This window comes from Clarias gariepinus, chromosome 7 (genome assembly GCF_024256425.1).
Source record: "Clarias gariepinus isolate MV-2021 ecotype Netherlands chromosome 7, CGAR_prim_01v2, whole genome shotgun sequence".
Taxonomy (NCBI): domain Eukaryota; kingdom Metazoa; phylum Chordata; class Actinopteri; order Siluriformes; family Clariidae; genus Clarias; species Clarias gariepinus.
Genome location: NC_071106.1, coordinates 3,149,031 through 3,169,674, shown reverse-complemented (window position 1 = coordinate 3,169,674; position 20,644 = coordinate 3,149,031). Strand labels below are relative to the sequence as shown.

Here is a 20,644-nt window from a genome sequence, read left to right as displayed (position 1 = left end):
CTTGATCTTTATATTTAACATTATATAAAATATCTCTTTACAAAGGCTTAGTTTATTGAAACTTCCATATCATTTGAGCTCCATCAGGCTGTTGTAGAGAGTGAACATCTGTATTTACATGATACTGTGAAGGAATTAAATGTTTATTTCAGTAATTTACTAATCTCTGAGTTTTTGACTCACCAGGATTAACCTAAATTTATGCTATAAGAAGTTTGACTTCTAAAATAATGTCAGCGGAGTGTGAGAAAATGACGTCTGAAAAGAGTTTAAAAGAGGAGCTGGGAGAGATGAAAAGGTAAGTAGTTTAGATTAGCAATTTAGGAAAAAAAAAGAAAAAAGAAAACATCTGGTAAGAAATTCTGTGTAACCAGGACCAGGACCAGTTACCATGATTTACATAAACATCAGATGCAGAATGTATGTTAAATTTAGAGACTTTAGAAGATAAACATGCTAAGACATTTCTCTTTACTCTTTAGTGGAACTGAGATAAGGCCAAGGTCTCCTGGATCCAGCTGTGTGTCTTTTAGGAGTGACCGGTCAATGACACCCCCACTCAACTTTAAAGAGGGAACAGTCACTCATGAAAGGTAGTTTTTTCATTGATTAAAAAATTTGATGTAAATTTGTTAATTGATTGTCGAATGTAAAATAAAATGGATTCTTAAAAGTTCAATTTTATATTAAATTTAAAATATCATCATCATCATCATGATTAGCAGCAGTAATTTAGTTTCTTTGTTATAATACTTTTTAATCTGTTATAAATAGATTAACAGCTTTTTAACTATAAAGTGTAGTGAATCAGTTTACTTAATCCTTCAGCTGTCAATCATCTTCAAGAATGTCCAGGTTAGGCTTCCTCATACTTGGGTTGAGTTCAGTCAGGGCTCTGTGCAGAACACCTGAGTTCTTCCACTCCAACACACTCTTAACACAACATGTCTTCATGGAGATGACTTTATGTACAGGGACATCGTCAGTAGGCCTGGGAATCACCAGACATCACCCGCTACAATGTTATCACAATACTTAGGTGTCGATTCAATTAATATTCCAATTCTGTAATTATCACAATTTTATAAGTATCCTAATTAAATGTTAATTGTTTTTTGTTTTGTTTTGTTTTCATCACAATTTTAAGACCTTGAACTTGACTTGAAAAAAACATGACAAAAAGTTGTCATAACTGAAATTGTTTTTTGACCTTAGCTTTATTTAACAGCTTCACAAGTGAATTGAACATGAATAATTAAATGTACTGTAGCCCGTTCCTTATATTAGTTTTCTCACTTTACACTCGTTTAATAAGTTCATCTTCTTAAAACCAAGGGCTGTCTGCCATAATTATTATTTCTAAACAAACATCAGTCTCCACTGCCTTACACATTATTTATCCTGGAGAGCTCAATGTTTTATGTTTTTGGATCATTCTGTATCTACTGCAAAGACTGTTGTGTGTGAAAATCGCAAGAGATCATAAGTTTCTGAAATACTTTGTACAGGTCATTCTGGTACCAACAACCATGTCACAGTTATAGTTACAGAGATCACAAATATCCTTCGTTCTGATGTTCAGTGTGAGCTTTACCCGAAGCTTCTGACCTGTATTTACATGATTTTATGAACTGTACTGCTGCAACATGATCGGCCGATTAGATAACTGCAAAGATGTGTCGATGTTCAGATGTTCCTATTAAAATGGACAACTGATCTAAGCATTAACGTGCAGCATCATAAAGAAACAGCACAGAAATCTGACAGACCTGGAACATTAAGAAATACAACTGAGTGAATTTGTGTCGTGAGTGTGTGGTGCTATAAATGTAATGTTTACAGTGTTTGTTTATCCACAGAATCACAAAACAGAGCTCGAAAATCATCTGCAGAAATTCACTGGAGTCTATATTCAAGGTGTGTGTGTGTCTGTGTGTGTGTGGGTGTGTGTGTCTGTGTGTAAGAGTGTAAACAGTCAAATATTACATAAGGCATGGTTACTTTTCTAGATAATTTAGCTATGGGCTATTTTTATAATTAAAAAAGTAGATTAACATCATGTGCAGTTGTCCAAAATATTATATATATAACTAAAGAATTATCTGCTGTAATTTATAGTTTCTACCTCAAAGTGTAAACACCTCTGTCATAAAGACTTTCCCATGTGGAGAATAAAATAGTCACAGCTTTAACTTTGACGGTTACAAAGCATTAATGCTGAGGCTCCTTCCATACATGCTAAATAAACCTGTACTTAAAGAAACTTCACAGTATCAATCATCAGCCTGAACACTGTGTAGTGTTTATGTAGTAAATCCACCATACAGGTCTCTGTGAATGAGCCGTTACTATAGAAACAATGACATATTAGAAAGACAGCATTAATATAAAGCTGTGATTTGTAGCTGCACTACTGTCAGAGCTGCTGTTCATCAACACCCTCTGACCAATCAGAATCTAGAATTCAGCAGCACAATAAAATCACATGTTATCACAATCTGTAACGTTCTTTTTTCAATTTTATTTCATTATGTTTTTCATCAGGAGCTGGAGCACAAATTTATCACATTATTGAAAAACAAGTTGAACAGATTTAAGAATCTACTTAGTGCTGATTACCCAGCATGCTCTGAGGAGGAGGAGGAGGAGGAGGAGGATTTGGACTGTGTTAGAGAGGGTGTGCTGAAGATCACACTACACCTCCTGAAGAACATGAAGCAGAAAGACCTCGCTCACAAACTGCAGATCAGTAAGAGTTTTAGATTATTAAAATATTCTATAAATTCTATAAAGGAGACAGACTGGTCTTCTGGTCTATATAATCATACTGATACATTTTTATTCAAATTAATAATATTTTTTGTAAACAAATGAATTAGTAGTAGAGATAATCCTAGAGAGACTGAGGAGGAGCTTCTTCACGCAGGCTATACAGGCTCTCAACCAGAACTCCACATAGGACTCAACTGATTGGACTTGCTATGTTTCCTTCACACATGTGTTGGAGCTCAACAAAAACCAACCAGACTGAACATTTGAACATTTACACAGAACTGCAGCACACAGAACATATATGTTGCACATTTCTCGTTCTGTTTACATATAAATGAGGACCACTATTGAACTTTAAAGATGGACAATACCACTGCTGCTCATCATTTCATTTTACACTCCATGACCACACACACTGCTGCTGTTTCACACTGCACACATTACACATTCCATCTACTTTATACAGTTTATTTATACACTTCATACTTTTTACATTTTTACATATTTCTACTTTCTACTTTATTTTATTGTAACAAAATTACTACATATTGTAGGTTTTATATTTTACATTATTTTCTACTGGCATTTGCCTTTTATTTTCTCTTTAAGTCACAAACAGTCGTGTAAACATTTCACTCCATATCATACTGTGTATGGTCGTGTATGTGACGAATAAAAATTTGAATTAGAATTTTAAATTTGATTCTTAAAATGTCTGTTTATTTTTATGCATTTATTAGAAATTAATCCTATTTTTGATCAGTATTGATTTTATGTATTTATGTATTATACGTACATGAAAATAATGACATCACATTTCTCCTGTTTGTTAGAGCTGGCCTCTGTGTATCAGCGGAAGCTCAAATCCAAACTTCTAGATAAATGTAAAAGAATTAATGAAGGAGTCTCACAGCATGGGACATCAACACTTCTGAATCAGATCTACACAGAGCTCTACATCACAGAGGGTGGGAGTGGAGACGTCAATAATGAACATGAGGTGAGACAGCTTGAGACAGCGTCCAGGAGACCAGCAGTAGAGGAGACACCCATCAAATGTAATGAGCTCTTTAAAGACAAGTCCATCAGAAGTGTGCTGACTAAAGGAGTAGCTGGAATTGGGAAAACCGTCTCTGTGCAGAAGTTCATTCTGGACTGGGCTGAAGGGACAGTGAATCAGGACATCCTCTTCCTGTTTCCTCTTCCCTTCAGAGAACTGAACTTGGTGAAGCAGGAAAACTTTAGTCTGATTATGCTTCTTCATCAGTTTTTCCCTGAACTTAAGGACTTGGAAGTAATAGACAGTAATGTCTACAAAGTTCTGTTCATCTTTGATGGTCTGGATGAGTGTCGACTTCCCTTAAATTTCCAGAAGAATGAAATGTTGTGTGATGTGACAGAGTCAGTCTCAGTGGATGTGCTGCTCACAAACCTCATCAAGGGGAACCTGCTTCCCTCTGCTCTTCTCTGGATCACCACTCGACCAGCAGCAGCCAATCAGATCCCTCTTGAGTGTGTAGCCCAGGTAACAGAGGTACGAGGGTTCAGTGATGCTCAGAAAGACGAGTACTTCAGGAAGAAGATCAGTGATCAGAGCCTGTCCAATAAAATTATCAGACACATGAAGTCTTCCAGAAGCCTCTACATCATGTGCCACATCCCAGTCTTCTGCTGGATCTCAGCCACTGTTCTAGAGAGAATGTTGGGTCAAGCAGAGGGTGGAGAGATCCCCAAGACCCTGACTCAAATGTTCACACACTTCCTGGTCTTTCAGATCAAACACAAGGTCCAGAAGTACCAGCAGAAATGTGATCTTGATCTTCCCCAGACCAGAGAGAGTATCCTGGCTTTGGGAAAACTGGCTTTCCAACAGCTGGAGAAAGGAAACCTGATGTTCTATGAGGAAGACCTGAGAGAGTGTGGCATTGATGTTAAAGAAGTGGCAGTGTACTCAGGAGTGTGTACTCAGATCTTCAGAACCGAGTCTGGACTCCACCTGGGGAAGATGTTCAGCTTTGTGCATCTGAGTGTTCAGGAGTTTTTGGCTGCTTTATACACATTTCTCTGCTTCCTCAACAAAAAGACAACAATAAAACAAACCACTGATCTGTCTGGTCTTTTCAATAAGTCAGAAATGTCTGAGTTCCTCAAGAGTGCAGTGGACCAGGCTTTACAGAGTGAGAACGGACACTTGGACCTTTTCCTCCGCTTCATTCTGGGTCTCTCAGTGGAGTCTAATCAGAAGCTCATTGGAGGTCTGCTGTCACACACAGGAAGCAGCTCTGACTACCAAAAGGACGCGGTCGAGTACATCAAGTTTAAGTTTGAACAAAATCCATCTCCAGAGAGATTAATTAATCTATTTTACTGTCTGAACGAGTTAAATGATGATTCACTGGTGAAAGAGATCCAAAGCTACATGAGCTCAGGACGTCTCTCTGAAGCTGAACTCTCACCTGCTCAGTGGTCTGCTCTGGTCTTTGTGTTACTGACGTCTGAGGAGGATCTGGAAGTGTTTGAGCTTCAGAAATTCACAAAGTCAGATAAATGCTTTAAGAGACTGCTGCCAGTCGTACAGGAAGCCACAACAGCTCTGTAAGTAAAACCTGTTTCTCTCTTCAACAGAGAGGAACTGTTCTGATTGGATTTTACAGCAAAATGTCGATCTACTCTATTAGTAATTTATTTATTTTAAATATGACTGCATTGGTACAGATACTGGTGTTGGACATCAGTCTGATACTGAACTCATTTATGTAAAAAAAAATATTTAATACCAACATCTGATATCAGGTGATACTATGTGATGTAGTGTGTGTTATAGGGCTAATGTACAGATAGACGAGAAACAGCAGTGATCTGCATACACTTAAACAATTAATGTTTAAAACTGTTTTTTTAAGCTCCTCTAACATTTTCTCTTTTCAGACTCAGTGAGTGTAACCTGACAGAGAGAAGCTGCTCGGCTTTACACACAGTTCTCAGCTCAGAATCCTCCAAGCTGACTGAGGTGGATCTGAGCAGGAATCCTCTGGAGGACTCAGGAGTGAAGCTGCTTTGTGCTGGACTGAAGAGTCCAAACTGTAAACTGGAGACACTGAGGTTGGTTTGTCTCTCCTATTACATAGACTTTACATAAAGGGTATACAATCAAGAAACGCACATTACAGAGGAAGATGTATCTGCACAGTCTTTCATTAATTCTTGTGTTCTTGTCACCATCACTATAATATGGTGATATACCTCCACTAAATCATCTCACAATGTATTTTAATTATTTTACACAGTACAGTGACATCAGTGGTGAGTCTGCTCACAGACAAATGGATAAGTTTATATAATGATTTAGTTTTCTCTGTAGACTTTCAGACTGCAGTATAAGAGAGGAAGGATACACTGCTCTGGCTGAAGCTCTGAAATCATCTCACCTGATAGAGCTGGATCTCAGAGGGAACGACCCTGGAGACTCAGGAGTGAAGCTGCTCACTGATTTACTACAGGATCCAGACTGTACACTGAACACACTGAGGTGAGGAAAATATACATAACACAAGTTATTATAAAAGAATTTCCATGAATATATGGGGGATGTTAAAGAATGAAAGTGTTTATCATTAAATATTAAATATGTAGGGTTTCAGCTCTGGGTCAGAGGTGAATCATTCCTTAAATATTCAGGTTAATTTCACTAAACTGATTTAAGATTTATAGCATACACTTCATGAACGTTTAGCATGATTTAGTGTACCTTACCAATTCTGCTTACCCGGTGGCCACCGATGATAATACAAGATCTGGTATTTACCAATTATGAGCAAGATAACGTAAGACCTGGGTAAATATTTACACTTTAAAGTACATGACAAAGACAACAGTTCTTTATAAAGAAACAAAAATTTATTTGACTAATCTACGATACATGAAACTACGCTACTTTAACACACACACACACGAACATACAAACAGTTTGGAGTGTGAAAGTTAATGTTGTTCTTCTAGTACAGTTTACTAGACCTGAGAAAGTCACAAGAGCAGAGCGCCCGCAAGGGCGGCGGAAGCATGAGCTGCGAGTGGTCAAGCTTGCTGCTTACCTCATGCCGCGGGTCCGTTCAATAGCCGTTTGTCTCAATCAGAGGTGGTTGTGGTCGTAGCCACGCCCCACATGGTTCCTACTTTTTGTGCATACATTAACCTATCGTTTGGTCTGTCACGTAGAAGGCCACCTCAGTGGAGTTTAAGTAATTTAGACAAAGTGTATTAACATGAATCCTGGTCATATGATGGACTTTTCATACACATCAATGCTCTTTGAATACAACAAGGTTTCATTCGATACCAAACATCCCAAACCTTGCATACTCATTCATACCTTTATCTATAGAAAGTGGTTATACATGTTGAAAATCTGCTGATCACAGGGTCAAGTGTTCCAACCGCCCCCTTATCTTACCCCAGATACCTTACCTCAGGGTGATTACATGGGACTGATGAGAATCACACAGTACATATAGAGATTCATATGTACATCATATCATATCAAAAGCCGTAGATCCACTTTTTATTTGCTACAAATTACATCATCCACCATCACCTCATACCTGATAACTCCCAGATCTCATCATACCATAGTCTTGTTCTTATATTGCAGTGTAAAATTCTTTATTTTTTTATTCCTCCCCTTATCTCCTTCAGTGATGTATACGGGAATTTCCAAAACATGTTTTTGTTTTAGGCAAGAACTAAATTAGACAATTTGGCTATATTCAAATTATTATTATTATTGTTATTACTATTTTCATTATTATTATTATTATTATTATTATTATCAGGTGATCCATGTGTGTATTAGTAAATTGTATTCCCACTGTTGATTAGTAACACTGTTCACTACTTCAGTTTGACTGTTCTACACTGTTCAGCTGATCAGTACATATCTAAAGCCCCCACTGCCCCCAGTGCACTACACAACTGCATGGACCCATATTTTTCTATAATGTCCTAATTAATTCCAGTTTAAATAAGGAATTGTTTAAAATTGTAATTTTAAAACATTAACACTGCATTGCTGTGAATATAATTAGTGTTAGCATTTATTCAGTTCAATTTTATTCATTTTTATGTATATAAGACTTTTAACAGAGGTCATTGTCACAAAGCAGCTTTACTGAATCTGAATAAAATGAGGGAAATCAGTATAAAATGTGTGAGAATATGTATAAATCAGACATATACAGATATATAAATGTATCTGTTCTCTCTCTCTCTCTCTCTCTCTTTCTCTCTCTCTCTCTCTCCAGGTTGTTGAAAAGTCCTGATGCACAGAGAGCTTGTGATCATCTGACTGGTGTTCTGGGTATAAACCCCATACTGCAGACGGATCTGAATCTGAGCGGGAAAATAGACGGAGACTCAGGAGTAGAGCAACTCTGTGTTTTACTGAAGGATCTACTGAAGGATCCACACTGCAGACCTGAAACACTTCAGTAAGAACTATTATTCTGTAATCATCTGGAAACCTCCATTACTAATGTAAATGTTGAATGGTTTGTTTTCAGGTTTGATTGGTTGAGTTTCTGTGCTTTTAGTACTAGTGAGTAGTTTAACACTAGAAGCGCCAAGCAGCGGTCATTTGACCGCAAGGGGGTAAAAAAAAAAATACTTCACACTCGATCAAATTCCAGGACCCTCCTTTCATGACTTTTCCTAGTTCTGTAAGCTTAATCACCCTGTATGCTTACATTTTCAAAATCGCACCAGTAAAAGCCAGTATAAAGCTATTTTGCTCTTATTTACGTGAAATCGGTGACAGCTGTGCGCTGGTCATGACGTTTCCTGCCTTTTCCAACCAGCGATTCTCATTTCTCTCAGCAGATGGCGCAAGGGATCCCTCCAACTATCTATGCGTCATTCAGTGCGTATATGTAACTATCTCAGGTTTCATTCCATATATGCAGTTTATATATATATATATGTTTCCGTGAAATATCGACAATTCGCCATTCATTCTGGGGTTGATAATCAGCGATATTTTATAAGGACATTTAGGGGATTTCGCTTTACTTCATTTTATAACGTTTTGAGAAAATCAATTAGTTTGTTCATTCTGTTAGAATCTTCCATGAAATTATCGCTAACAACAATGTAATGACCCCTCCTGAGGATATAAAGTTTTATAATTGTGTTTAAATAAATCAGATCTAACACAGCAGATAATACACAATGCTATGTCATAACCGAAGCAAACACCACGATTATGCCCCGTTTCGTTCAGTGTTGCTAGGCAACGGACCACGCGCCTAATCGGCGGGAACATGGTTCACTGTATTATAAACCTGCGAATTGTTTCACTGCTGATACTCATGTAATAAAAGCCAGGGGAAATGTGGAAGTGATGTGTGGCCACTGAATGAGAAATAATCAAAGATTTTCGGTAACTACACTGAGTGTAACATCTGCATAGTGACACTAAACAGCTGAACAACTTCACTTTCGTTTACCTCTGAGAAAAAAAAGATGTATTTTGTTTGTTTATATTCAGAGTAACACCTTCCAACCACCTCTCATAGTCTATTGTTAGTTTTAGTGATTTGGCAGAAATTAATTATCACTACATAAGTACCCCAACACCATTGATCATGAGTTTCAGCTGAAACTAATTCTATACATGAAACAGATCAGTTTATCAACTTGAAATATACTAATTTTAGGAATATATTAACATGTGCAGACATTTAGTTGAGGGGGCGCTTCACGGAAGCGAGTTCAGAAATAAATCGCTGCTCCGAGACGTTCAGAAGCTTCAAATAGAATGAACAAACTAATAAATTTTCTCCATACGAAATAAAATTTAGTAGAGCTTTCCTCTTTGTTATAGTACGAAGCCCCTAGATGGACAAAGGAGAAGAAAAAACGGCAGAAAAAAGTCATGCCAAAAACTTTGGGTTATAATGCAAAACATGACTTGTTTTTTTTCTGCCGTTTTTTCCCTCTTCCTTTGTCCCCTTAGAGACTCTGTAGTAGGTTTTCTCAGTTGAATATGAAAAAAAGATACCGCTGATTATCAACGCGGGAATGAATGGCGCATTGTCCAAGTGCAAGTTGATCTTGGAGCTAAACTATTTGCTTTGGGTGAAAGCGCCATCTAGCGATCATTGTGTGTCAGCAGCAGCTTCCCATTCAAAACAATAGGCGGTCAAATGACCGCTGAACCGCGTTATAAGTAGGTGACACTGGCGCGGCGCTTCTAGTGTTAAAGAGAACAGGCTGTAAGTAGAAAACTGATTTCAGATTAAATCACCAAAGCACTTCAATACACACAGAACACAGACAATGGAGTATTTATGGGAGATTTTCTAGCCATAAACCCAGAGTTAAGTGTGATGAATTGTTCTTTCAGACTCAGTGAGTGTAATCTGACAGAGAGAGGATGTTCAGCTCTGCTCACAGCTCTCAGATCAGAATCCTCCACCCTGAGGGAGCTGAATCTGAGTAAGAACAGGATTCAGGATTCAGGAGTGAAGCTGCTCTCTGCAGAACTGAAGAATAAACACTGGAAACTGCGGACTGTGAGGTAACGTCTAATTACTACACACACATCTAATAGACTGACAGTACTGAACTCTCGCCCCTTTCACACAGACAGTGTGGGAATATTGTAGCGTCATCACACCTTGGTGTTCTGTATAAAAGTAATGGAGGTGAAAATGGGGGTCGTTGTTGTTATGGCTTTAATCCGGGAGCTGAGATAGTGATGAGGCTGAGAGTAAATGTGGGTGAAAGTGAGACACACCATCGTGGAACATTTGAGATGTGTGATGTGTGTAACACACCACTGGGAGGTTTAAACTGCAGTAAACACTTAGCGTTTTAAAGTACAGCTAACTGCTCTGAGTTCATTATAACATTAATAGGTACAGATGAGATTTTTTTTTTTTTTTTTGACAAATTCCATCTTCTGTATCTATGATTGGTTTGGTTTAGTTGTCTTAGCTGTGACAAAGAGCTCAAAGGTGGTACTTAAACCCAGCATGTGTTCATTACAGTTAGGCATTTTTGAGTGATGTAAATGCTAGCAGTAGCACCTCACCTCATTTTACCTCTTTGTGCTCTCGTGTGGATGTTTATCACACAGTGATGATAAAGAGTCTACTGCACTGTTTGTACAGCCTGGACAGAGTAATTAGTTATAAATGTTTAATGTTTATGATGGTTGGTTATCTGTTCTGTATTTAAAGATCTGTGTCTCAGCTGTGTTCTCTGTCTGCAGGCTGAGTAAGAGCGGTATTACAGAGAGAGGCTGTACTGATCTGATATCAGCTCTTACTTCAAACCCTTCACACCTGACAGAGCTGGACCTGAGTGAGAACACCCTGGGAAATGCAGGAGTGAAACAGATCTCTACTCTACTGAAGAGTTCATCCTGTAAACTCCAGAAACTTGTGTATGTCATTTAATTGCATAAGTTACTGGATCAGTGATATTTTTACTTTACTGTCAGTATATTTGTATCCTGTAGGAACTGATTATAGAGTCACTCATTCAGCAGTGCATTTAGAGTTACAATGAATCTTAGTCAGGAGTGAACAACTTAACAAGGGAGTGTAAGTTACGTTAGAGTCCAGTTTGTGAGTTTAAAGCTATAAAGAAGCAGCTGCATGTTGACGGGGCATAGAACAGAACCTCTTGCATAGCAAAATTACAATACTGTGCAAAAGTTTTGACAGATCTGGTGACTGTGAAGTGTCTGAAAATCCCAGCAGATCAGCAGTTTTGGAAAAACTCAGACACATGAATTATTAATTTTGTGGTCTTTACAGACTTTACAGTCAAATAAAATGTTTTCATCCACACAGAACATTGGAGAAGACGTGTCTGTACAAAGACTTTGCTTTTGTCAAGTATTCCTTTAGTTCATTGATGTAAATCTTCATAACACACTGTATTTCTGCAGCGCTACAGCTCTGTCTTTTGGCTCAGTTTGCACCTCACATCTACCAAAAAGCTCTAAACCACAAAACACACAGCATGTTAGTCACAGCTTTCTCACTTCGCTTGGAAGTGGACTGAGATCACGTCGCTCAAATGTTCTTGAACTTGAGTGTGATTGCTGTGTTCTCATCTGTCTAAAGAACCACAACCAGGGGGAAATATAGTAGGGTTAGATTCAATTTTAATAAATGTTCCATATATGAAACACCAAAATGAATCAAAATATAATAAAAGACTTTTATCCCCTTTACCCCTTATATTGACTTACTTTTGTTCCAGACTTTCAGACTGCAGTATAACAGAGGAAGGATACACTGCTCTGGCTGAAGCTCTGAAATCATCTCACCTGATAGAGCTGGATCTCAGAGGGAACGACCCTGGAGACTCAGGAGTGAAGCTGCTCACTGATTTACTACAGGATCCAGACTGTACACTAAACACACTGAGGTGAGGAAAACAGTAAACAAACAAACAAATGAATAACTCACTAAATCAATAAATCAACAATCTAGATGCTCACTGAAAATGATTTAATTCTGCTGAATGATTTAATTACAATTATTCAGTGTCACTATATCACATCGTAATGTTAAAGGGTTTTCTGATTATCCAGGAAAAAGTTCTGAATAGAGTTTTGTGTTGAATAAACCTAAACAATAACACTACAGACTGTTATTAACTAATTATTAAATGAATAATAATTTATTAAGAAATGATGGTTAGTGTGCACTAATTCTGTAGCTGATACAGCCGGATACAGATACACATTAAAATCAGAAACTGAATCACAGCTAAAGCACATAACCATCAGTTCCTTGTTGTTTCCATACACAGTTATTAATGTGCTGATGTTATTTACTCTACAGGTTGTTAAAAAGTGCTGATGCAGAGGAAGCCTGCAAGTGTCTCACTAACATTGTGGGTAAAAACCCGTTACTGCACAAGGAGCTGGATCTGTGGTACAGAACTAAAGACATTAAAGTGAATCAGGTCTCGGCTTTGCTGCAGGATCCACATTACAGACTGCAGAAACTCAGGTAAGACACAACTCTACATGTGGGGATCGAACCGAGTGTAAACAGTTAAACACTTTTCTCTTAACATTCGAGGACATTTAGATAAATTTACTATAGATAGTGATGTAATGGCTGATTTGTAGGTGTACATCTGATTTCATATTTTTGTCTTTATACATCAACACAATGGATTTTACATGGAGCAGTTAAGATGTAATTTAAGTGTAGACCCCTTTAAATTCCAAATTAACATGAATATTACACTAACCCTTTATAAATTATAGAAATAAAAAAAACAGTGCTTCTATTTTGATAAGCTCAAAAGTAATGGGACAAACTATCACAGAAACAAAAATGCTCATAGTGAATTGCTCGTAGCAATTTTGGTCCTACTTTTATGAGTAGGAGTAAGAGCAATTAAATAAAATTTTTTAATGTAATTTTCTTTTTTAATAAAATTTAATTTGTATAGTGCTTTTAAAAATTGTCATTGTTGCAAAGCAGCTTTACACAATCCAAAATTATGGAAATGTGTGTTAAATGTAAAAAATGTGTATGAATCAAAATGATTAGATCGTCCCAACATTCATTCATCGATTTTCTTAAAACGTGAGATCACTCCCATCTCTTTCAAAATGTAGGAGAGCTCTGGAGGTCCTAACTGGTTAGTAGTAGTGAGGAAATGGTGTTCAGGCAGAGACACGCGTAGAGGAGAGACGTTTTGGTAACACAGAGAGACAGAGAGGACATAAATGATACCTTTGGATGAACATGAGATACTTTTTTAGTAACACATCACTTGAAAAATGTGACGTACAAACTAGTGATAGAAAACGAATGTGCAAATATCACCAGCATTCTGGTTTAGTTTTTATTTTCCGCACCCACTGTGCTGCTCCTGGTGAGATTCTGCCCTGGACAGCTGCCCATGTCACCCCTACCTCAGTCTGCATCTGGTTATGTTTTCTGTGTTAGAGACGGACAATTCTCCGTCGTGTATCCCAAGATAAACTGATATGTTTTTTGCTGTAACCAAACGTAGTTATTACACATTTTTATGAGACACTGTTGGGGGAGGGGCAAACATAATGGGTTTCTTGGGGACGGGCACATTGTGGTGGATTTGAGGCATGAAGGGACTGTGCATGTGGACAGAGAGAGGTTGAAAATGTGTGTAAATACCCCTGATAGTTGGGAAGCACAGGTCTGGAGTCAGGTCAGGCCCAGCAGCTTTCTATATGTTGATGCTACAGAGGGCCGTCACACCTCATGAGTGCTCAAAACAACAGTCTCTAAAGTGTCAGACAGGTCAAAACTGGCTGGAGGTTGATTATTGTCTTTGTCAAAGCAAGAAGTTGTTAAGATCCTCGACCTGGTTTCCAGTGTTGTTAGTTGGTGTAGACTGTGTGTGATTTTTCCTTTTGTAATCTGTGATGGTCTGGATGCTTTGTCACATCCTTCATGGATTTGTGTTACTATTAATGTCCTCTTCTATCTGAGGTTTGTAGTTGCTTTTTTCAGACCTGATGTCTCTCTTAAGGTTTGCCCAGACAGTGCTGCAGATTGAAAGATCTCATGATTAGAAGGTCATGTCTCATATTGAAAATCAGATGTTTGACTTCGCGGATCCTCATTTGGGTCACTCAGATGCTGTTGCTAACAGTGACATTGTCAGCACGGTGGTTAATGTAAGACAATGAAGTGTCCACCTCCAGGTCTGTCTCATGGACAATTATATTTCATTCTGTATGTTCAAAGCATAAGTTCTAGTGCTAGCTTAGCGTTAGCATGTGGCAGCATGTATACTGCCATGACAACAGTGACTGTATGTTCCCTAGGCGAGTGAAACGGTCAGAAATAAAGCATTAAATATTCCAAGTATGGAGAGCAGAATGTAGGAGTGTGTTCGTGTTGGTGCATCATGTTTCATTAATGTAAACACAGAGCTCTGTCGGCACGATGAAGTGAGCGGCCTGCTGGCTCCACTGTGGTATTCAGTATGTTGTGGTTCAGCCATGTCTCCATAAAAATCTAAATACAGCCTCGTTTATGGTCCTCTGTGTAGCGATGGTCAGTCTGAGCTTTTGTTAGCGACTGATCTTACATTATTTATTCATGTATTTATTTATTTATTTATGCCCAGGCAGTGTATTAACCCAGTAACCCAGAATGACAAAGTACTTTCCTCTCTCTCTCTCTCTCTCTCTCCTGCAGACTCTGTAATTAAAATCACGTTTAGTATTTAATAAATTGTACAGTTGAGTTTTGTATTATAACCCTAATGGTTATGTTTTTTAGTTCTCACCCAGTCATATGAGTCTGGTAAAAACAGAAGAATGTGTGTATGAAGAGCACAAACCACAGTTTAATATAGTAGTTTATAATACTACTTTAGTCATTTCTATATCGTTCCTTTCTCTGTTGGACTAAACAGTATTTTCTCTCTGCAGACTGTGTGAGAGTGTAAGTGTGAAATCCTGCACTGATGTGGTTTCAGCTCTCTGTACAAATCCATCACTCATCAGAATGCTGGATCTGAGTGTGTGTGAACTAGGAGACTCAGGAGTGGAAAAGCTCTGTGATCTACTAAAGAAACACGAGTGTAAACTGGAGACACTGCTGTGAGTAACTCAGTGATGTGATGAAACAGCTTTAATAACATGCAGTAACAATTACAAAGCTCTCGTCAGCACTAACAAGTAATGTCTAACTAACTTGTCTAACCTGCTGTTTATATCTGATTTATTATCAGTAATAAAGAGTAAATAAGGATTTATTTGAGGAGGATGTGGGATTAGGAACAAGTAGTGAGAGGTAGACACTCACTAAAGGACACCAGAAAAACATCCACACTGGACGTCTCATGACCGGCCGAATTTGTTATGTGTTAGATCTTAAGATGTCCACAGAGAGACATATTTTCCATGGACAGATCAGAACCTTACAAGGACATTTACAGTAGGTGGACAACCAGAATGGTTATTACCGTCGCGCTCACCGCTGTGAAAAAACGGCAGCAGCCAAAATAAATCAGTTGCATTTTAAAGTCATTTGTGAAATGACCGCCAGGTGGCGCAAAGTGACATTTTTCACTCTACAGTTTTAAATAGAATTAGGTCATAAAAAAGTCTTAACAATATGTTGTATCAAAGAAATACTACAGTGATTGTAATTTTCACATCTGGGAACTTTATACAACAAAAATGAAAAATCTGAACCAGAGATATTGATATTTATTGTATAATAATGAGTCAAAAAAACAAACATTAGTTAAATGTTGTTTGGACAGAATATCAAGTTCACTAGCTGATCATTTTATTTGTACAAAGAATGAACTGTTATATAGCCTATCTCTGTATCTGTTTATTGTTATTTTAAAAAATAAATTCCAAAATACATCAAACTTTAAATATAGAAATAACTGGTAAAATAGACTTTCAGAATAAAACATTACAATAACTCAAAAAAGACGCACTAAGAATGCTGTGGTGTTTCTGTAAACACATCGTTGGGTGGTTTATGCTGGGTCAAAATTCTGGGTTATTTCGGGTACTTTAAACACATTGTTGTGTTGCTCATGTTGGGTCAAATGAGATGTAGTGAGTCATTTACAAATGAACACCTGGTTGGGTTATTTTGACCCAACAATTGGTTTATTTATTTATTCTGTTTTCTCCAAACGGCAGCCTGCAAAATGTTTAAAATATTACTGTTACTGTGTACAAGTGTATTTTTTGGAGATTTGAGCTTCAGGAAATCTCCTGGCGCTCTGCGCATAACCTGACGCCTATCTAGGGAGCCTACGGAGTGAGTGAGGAGCGATAGTACATTTGGGCGTGACATATCGTGATCCTCGTCTTTAACCTCCTACGTAGTCTTATTAGCGCTCACCTGCACGCATACTGTAAGGTAAAAAAAAATGCGTTGGGGGAAAAACAGCAAGGAGACTGACCGTTTTAATAATTCACTTATACAGGGAGTATTAGTTTATTTTCTGACTCGCTCAAGTTTACCGAAAACAATACAGAATAGTGTTTGCTTTAATTATTTTACTAAATCATTAAGTTTTTTCGTCATTGTGACGCCTAAAAATAGATTTAGGATTATTTTATATAGTGTAAATAAAACTGCTTTTCTAAACGTGGGCTATTGTTGTTTATCTCCTCCTCTTTAATTTTCAATTTACAAAGTCTAATCAGCGCACCCACGCACACAAAGTTTTCCCGCGCGGGGAGGAATTTTGTTGTAATATTTAATAATATACTGAACAAAAATATAAACGCAACACTTTTGTTTTTGCTCCCATTTTTTAAGAGATGAACTCAAAGATCTGAAACATTTTCTACATAAACAAAATAACCATATCTCTCAAATAATGTTCACAAATCTGTCAAAATCCGTTACGATGAAGAACTGGAGTCAAGTCGAGACCCCAATGAGGACGACGAGCATGCAGATGAGCTTCCCTGAGACTGTTTCTGACAGTTTGTGCAGAAATCCTTTGGTTATGCACTCCGATTGTTTCAGCAGCTGTCCGAGTGGCTGGTCTCAGACGATCATGGAGGTGAACATGCTGGATGTGGAGGTCCTGGGCTGGTGTGGTTACACGTCGTTTGCGGTTGTGAGGCTGGTTGGATGTACTGCCAAATCCTCTGAAACACCTTTGGAGACGGCTTATGGTAGAGAAATGAACATTCAATTCACGAGCAACAGCTCTGGTGGACATTCCTGCTGTCAGCATGCCAATTGCACGCTCCCTCAAAACTTGCGACATCTGTGGCATTGTGCTGTGTGATTCAACTGAACCTTTCAAAGTGGCCTTTTACAGGTGGCCAGTCTAAGGCACACCTGTGCAATAATCATGCTGTCTAATCATCTTGATATGGCACACCTGTGAGGTGAGACGGATTATCTCGGTAAAGGAGAAGTGCTCACTATCACAGATTTAGACTGATTTGTGAACAATATTTGAAAGATATGGTTATTTTGTGTATGTAGAAAATGTTTCAGATCTTTGAGTTCATCTCATAAAAAATGGGAGCAAAAACAAAAGTGTTGCGTTTATATTTTTGTTCAGTATATTAATGATGTATAATCAGGGGCTCTTATTCCTATTTGTCCTGTGATGTTGTTCTTTTAGTGTCACTGTGTTTGCTTTACAATGGCAGGCAACATTCAAATACAAACTATTCCCCCCTTCCCAGGTGTGAATCAGCTGTTCTCACCTATACATTCAGAGAAACTGAAATGCACCTCTACCTTTTTTAAGACCTGGATTCTGAAGACCTGCAGTGATTCAGGCCTCTTTTTAAATTTCTGAAAATTTTATCTTCTGGATTCTAGATTCCAAAATTGACAATATTACTTTTTTACTGGAATAGAAGAAATTGAGATTTTCCTTAAACATAACATAAATTAAATTGGTTGTAATCACTTTATACACAATAATTTTCTTAGGTATTTTGATAAAATATTAAAAGTTAATATTTTATAAAAAATAAAAAAAAAGCATTTACTTACATCTAAACTGAGTCGTTTACATAAATCACTGATCAATAGCTCATGATAAATACATTTAAACAATTTATTCATACAGATGTATCTGTTTTAAATGGAAAGTTACAGGTTTGTTACTGAATTTACTCCGATAAAGAGCTGTATAAGAACCGTGGCAGCGGGCACACCTAAAAATAAATGCAGGATTATTTTTAATGGTCTAAATAAAAATGCTTTTATAAATGTGGGCTATTGTTATCTACTTTAAATGTTTGTTAAAACAGCCAGGAAACTCACTCTGACCATTATAATAATTAATTGATAAATTAGTGATTTCTTTGGTTTCGGTTGTGCTGATGGTGATCATGTCATCTTGTCGTCTCTGCACCAGTGAACGCGCCTACAATTCACTTTTCATATGAATTACATATTCTAATAATTTGCTTTTCATTAGTTTATATAAAAGCAAATATTTCGCTTTCTAGAAGTATATATCTTTCACGTCGGTAAGGCGAGTATACACAAAGTTTCAGTTCATTTTCCGACGCGCTCAAGTTCACCGAAAACAATATAGAACCCTGTTTACTTTCTTTAACAAAATCATAAAGTTTTTTCGTCATTGTTAGTGCACTTAAATAAAAGTACAGTCTTATAAAGGCTATGTACCTTATATAGTTTTTGCACATTAATCGGACAATGTTTTAATTTTATGGTCATTTAGTTTCATTTATTTCAATTAATTCAATTCGATTTTATTTGTATAGCGCTTTTAACAATTGGCATTGTCCCAAAGCAGCTTTACACAATCAAAAAAATTATTTAAGTTTGTATGGAATTTTTAATGTGTATAAATCAAAATGATCAGATAGTCCATGTGAGCAAGCCAAGGGCAACAGTGTCAAGGGAAAACTCCCTAAGATGGTAATAGGAAAAAACCTTGAGAGGAACCAGACTCAACAGGGAACCCATCCTCATCTGGGTGAAACAGAAAGCAGGAATTGATCTGCATTTATTTGGTTGGCAGGCAGTTCAGCAATAATAGTTGATGTTAATTGATGTTAATATGGAGTCCAGGTAGTTATTGAAGACCCAGGTAGACTTGGAAAAAGTTTCAGTCCTGAACTATCGTACTGTCAAGTCCCCAGAGAAACAGTTGCCAACACCAGTCGAGGCCAGAACCATCTTCTAGGTACAGAGAATCATCCCAGGACACCAGACGCATCCCAAAGAGACAAACACATGTGACGACATCTTCAACCAGAAGCGAGGCACCAGGATGGGTCAGACAGGTCCGGAGGGCAGAGGGAGTCTGGATCACTGGCAGCTCAAGAATGACATGTGTAGCTCGACAAAGAGAGGAAAGGAGAAAAAGGGGGAGAAAGGAAAGAGAAAGAGCAGGAGAGAGAGAGCAGAAGAGGAGAGATAACAGTTAGGTATGGTCACAGTCACATAATGTATAATGTGAATGTATATTTAGTGTAGAGTGCAAGCAGAGACTCCGGCAGGACTAACTATGACATCATAACTAAAAGGGAGAGCCAGAAGGAAACACAAACATGAGGGCTTCCTGACATGTAAAGCAAACAATCACCTCACCGTCAACAAACCTGAGTGATCAATGAGAGTGGGGAAGACAGCATCTAAACATACCAGTTCACCATAATACTCTACGTCCATGAGTCCCCCAGATCTGCTCCTTTACCTATGGCAAATCTATTTATAAAAATGCTTGGCTAAATAAATAGGTTTTTAGCCTGGACTTAAACACTGAGACTGTGTTTGAGTCTCGAACACTATTTGGAAGACTATTCCATAACTTTGGTGCTTTGTAAGAAAAAGCTCTGCCCCCAGCTGTATTTTTCATAATACGCGGTACTGATAAGCAGCCTGCATCCTTTGATCGAATTTCTTATGTCCTGCACACATTGCTCAACTTTAGTAACCTGGTTTATCTCATCAGGTTTTGCTGAGACATAAAACTGTGTGTCGTCAGCATAACAGTAAAAACTAATACAATGCTTACGGATTATGTTGCCCAGAAGAAGCATGTAAAGGGAAAAAAGCAATGGGCCTAAAACTGAACCCAATCTAATTAATAAATCTACTACAAATTTAAAGAACACAAAATATAAGATGACACAAGACCCTACATGTGTAGCTTTTCTAATTACACATAATAAAATCTAAAGGCTCAGTGTGTTAACGTTTACGTTGCTTAAATTCGATCCTAAAAATATTGAATTTAATTTAAATTATAAATTTGTACTGTAATTTTAGTTCTGTGATTATAAATTCATTTAATTATAATGTTTCACTTGATTTTATCTGCTACTACATGCAGCTCTAGACGAGCTGCAGCTCATTAATCCTGG

General features: G+C 37.5%; 2 protein-coding genes across 2 annotated transcripts in view; both read left to right on the top strand.

The window, feature by feature from the left end:
• LOC128527620 (protein NLRC3-like) overlaps positions 1-20,644 on the top strand; it is a 446,994-nt gene that overhangs the window by 416,780 nt on the left and 9,570 nt on the right. Inside the window, exons 16-19 of the mRNA XM_053500085.1 lie at positions 11,039-11,212; positions 12,040-12,207; positions 12,627-12,797; positions 15,227-15,397. Of these exons, the coding sequence (XP_053356060.1) occupies positions 11,039-11,212; positions 12,040-12,207; positions 12,627-12,797; positions 15,227-15,397 (684 nt within the window). The remainder of the gene's footprint in view (positions 1-11,038; positions 11,213-12,039; positions 12,208-12,626; positions 12,798-15,226; positions 15,398-20,644) is intronic.
• On the top strand, positions 2,602-6,305 carry LOC128527613 (NLR family CARD domain-containing protein 3-like). The gene is made up of 4 exons (XM_053500079.1): positions 2,602-2,749; positions 3,606-5,367; positions 5,701-5,874; positions 6,134-6,305. Exons 1-4 carry the CDS (start codon positions 2,713-2,715, stop codon positions 6,303-6,305), a joined length of 2,145 nt encoding a protein of 714 aa, XP_053356054.1. The 5' UTR covers positions 2,602-2,712.

Coding starts and splice junctions, on each gene's coding strand:
- LOC128527613 (XM_053500079.1), top strand. CDS start 2,713: ATGAAGCAGAAAGACCTCGCTCACAAACTGCAGATCA. Junction 5,368..5,700: donor CAGGAAGCCACAACAGCTCT/GTAAGTAAAACC, acceptor TTCTCTTTTCAG/ACTCAGTGAGTGTAACCTGA. Junction 5,875..6,133: donor TGTAAACTGGAGACACTGAG/GTTGGTTTGTCT, acceptor TTTTCTCTGTAG/ACTTTCAGACTGCAGTATAA.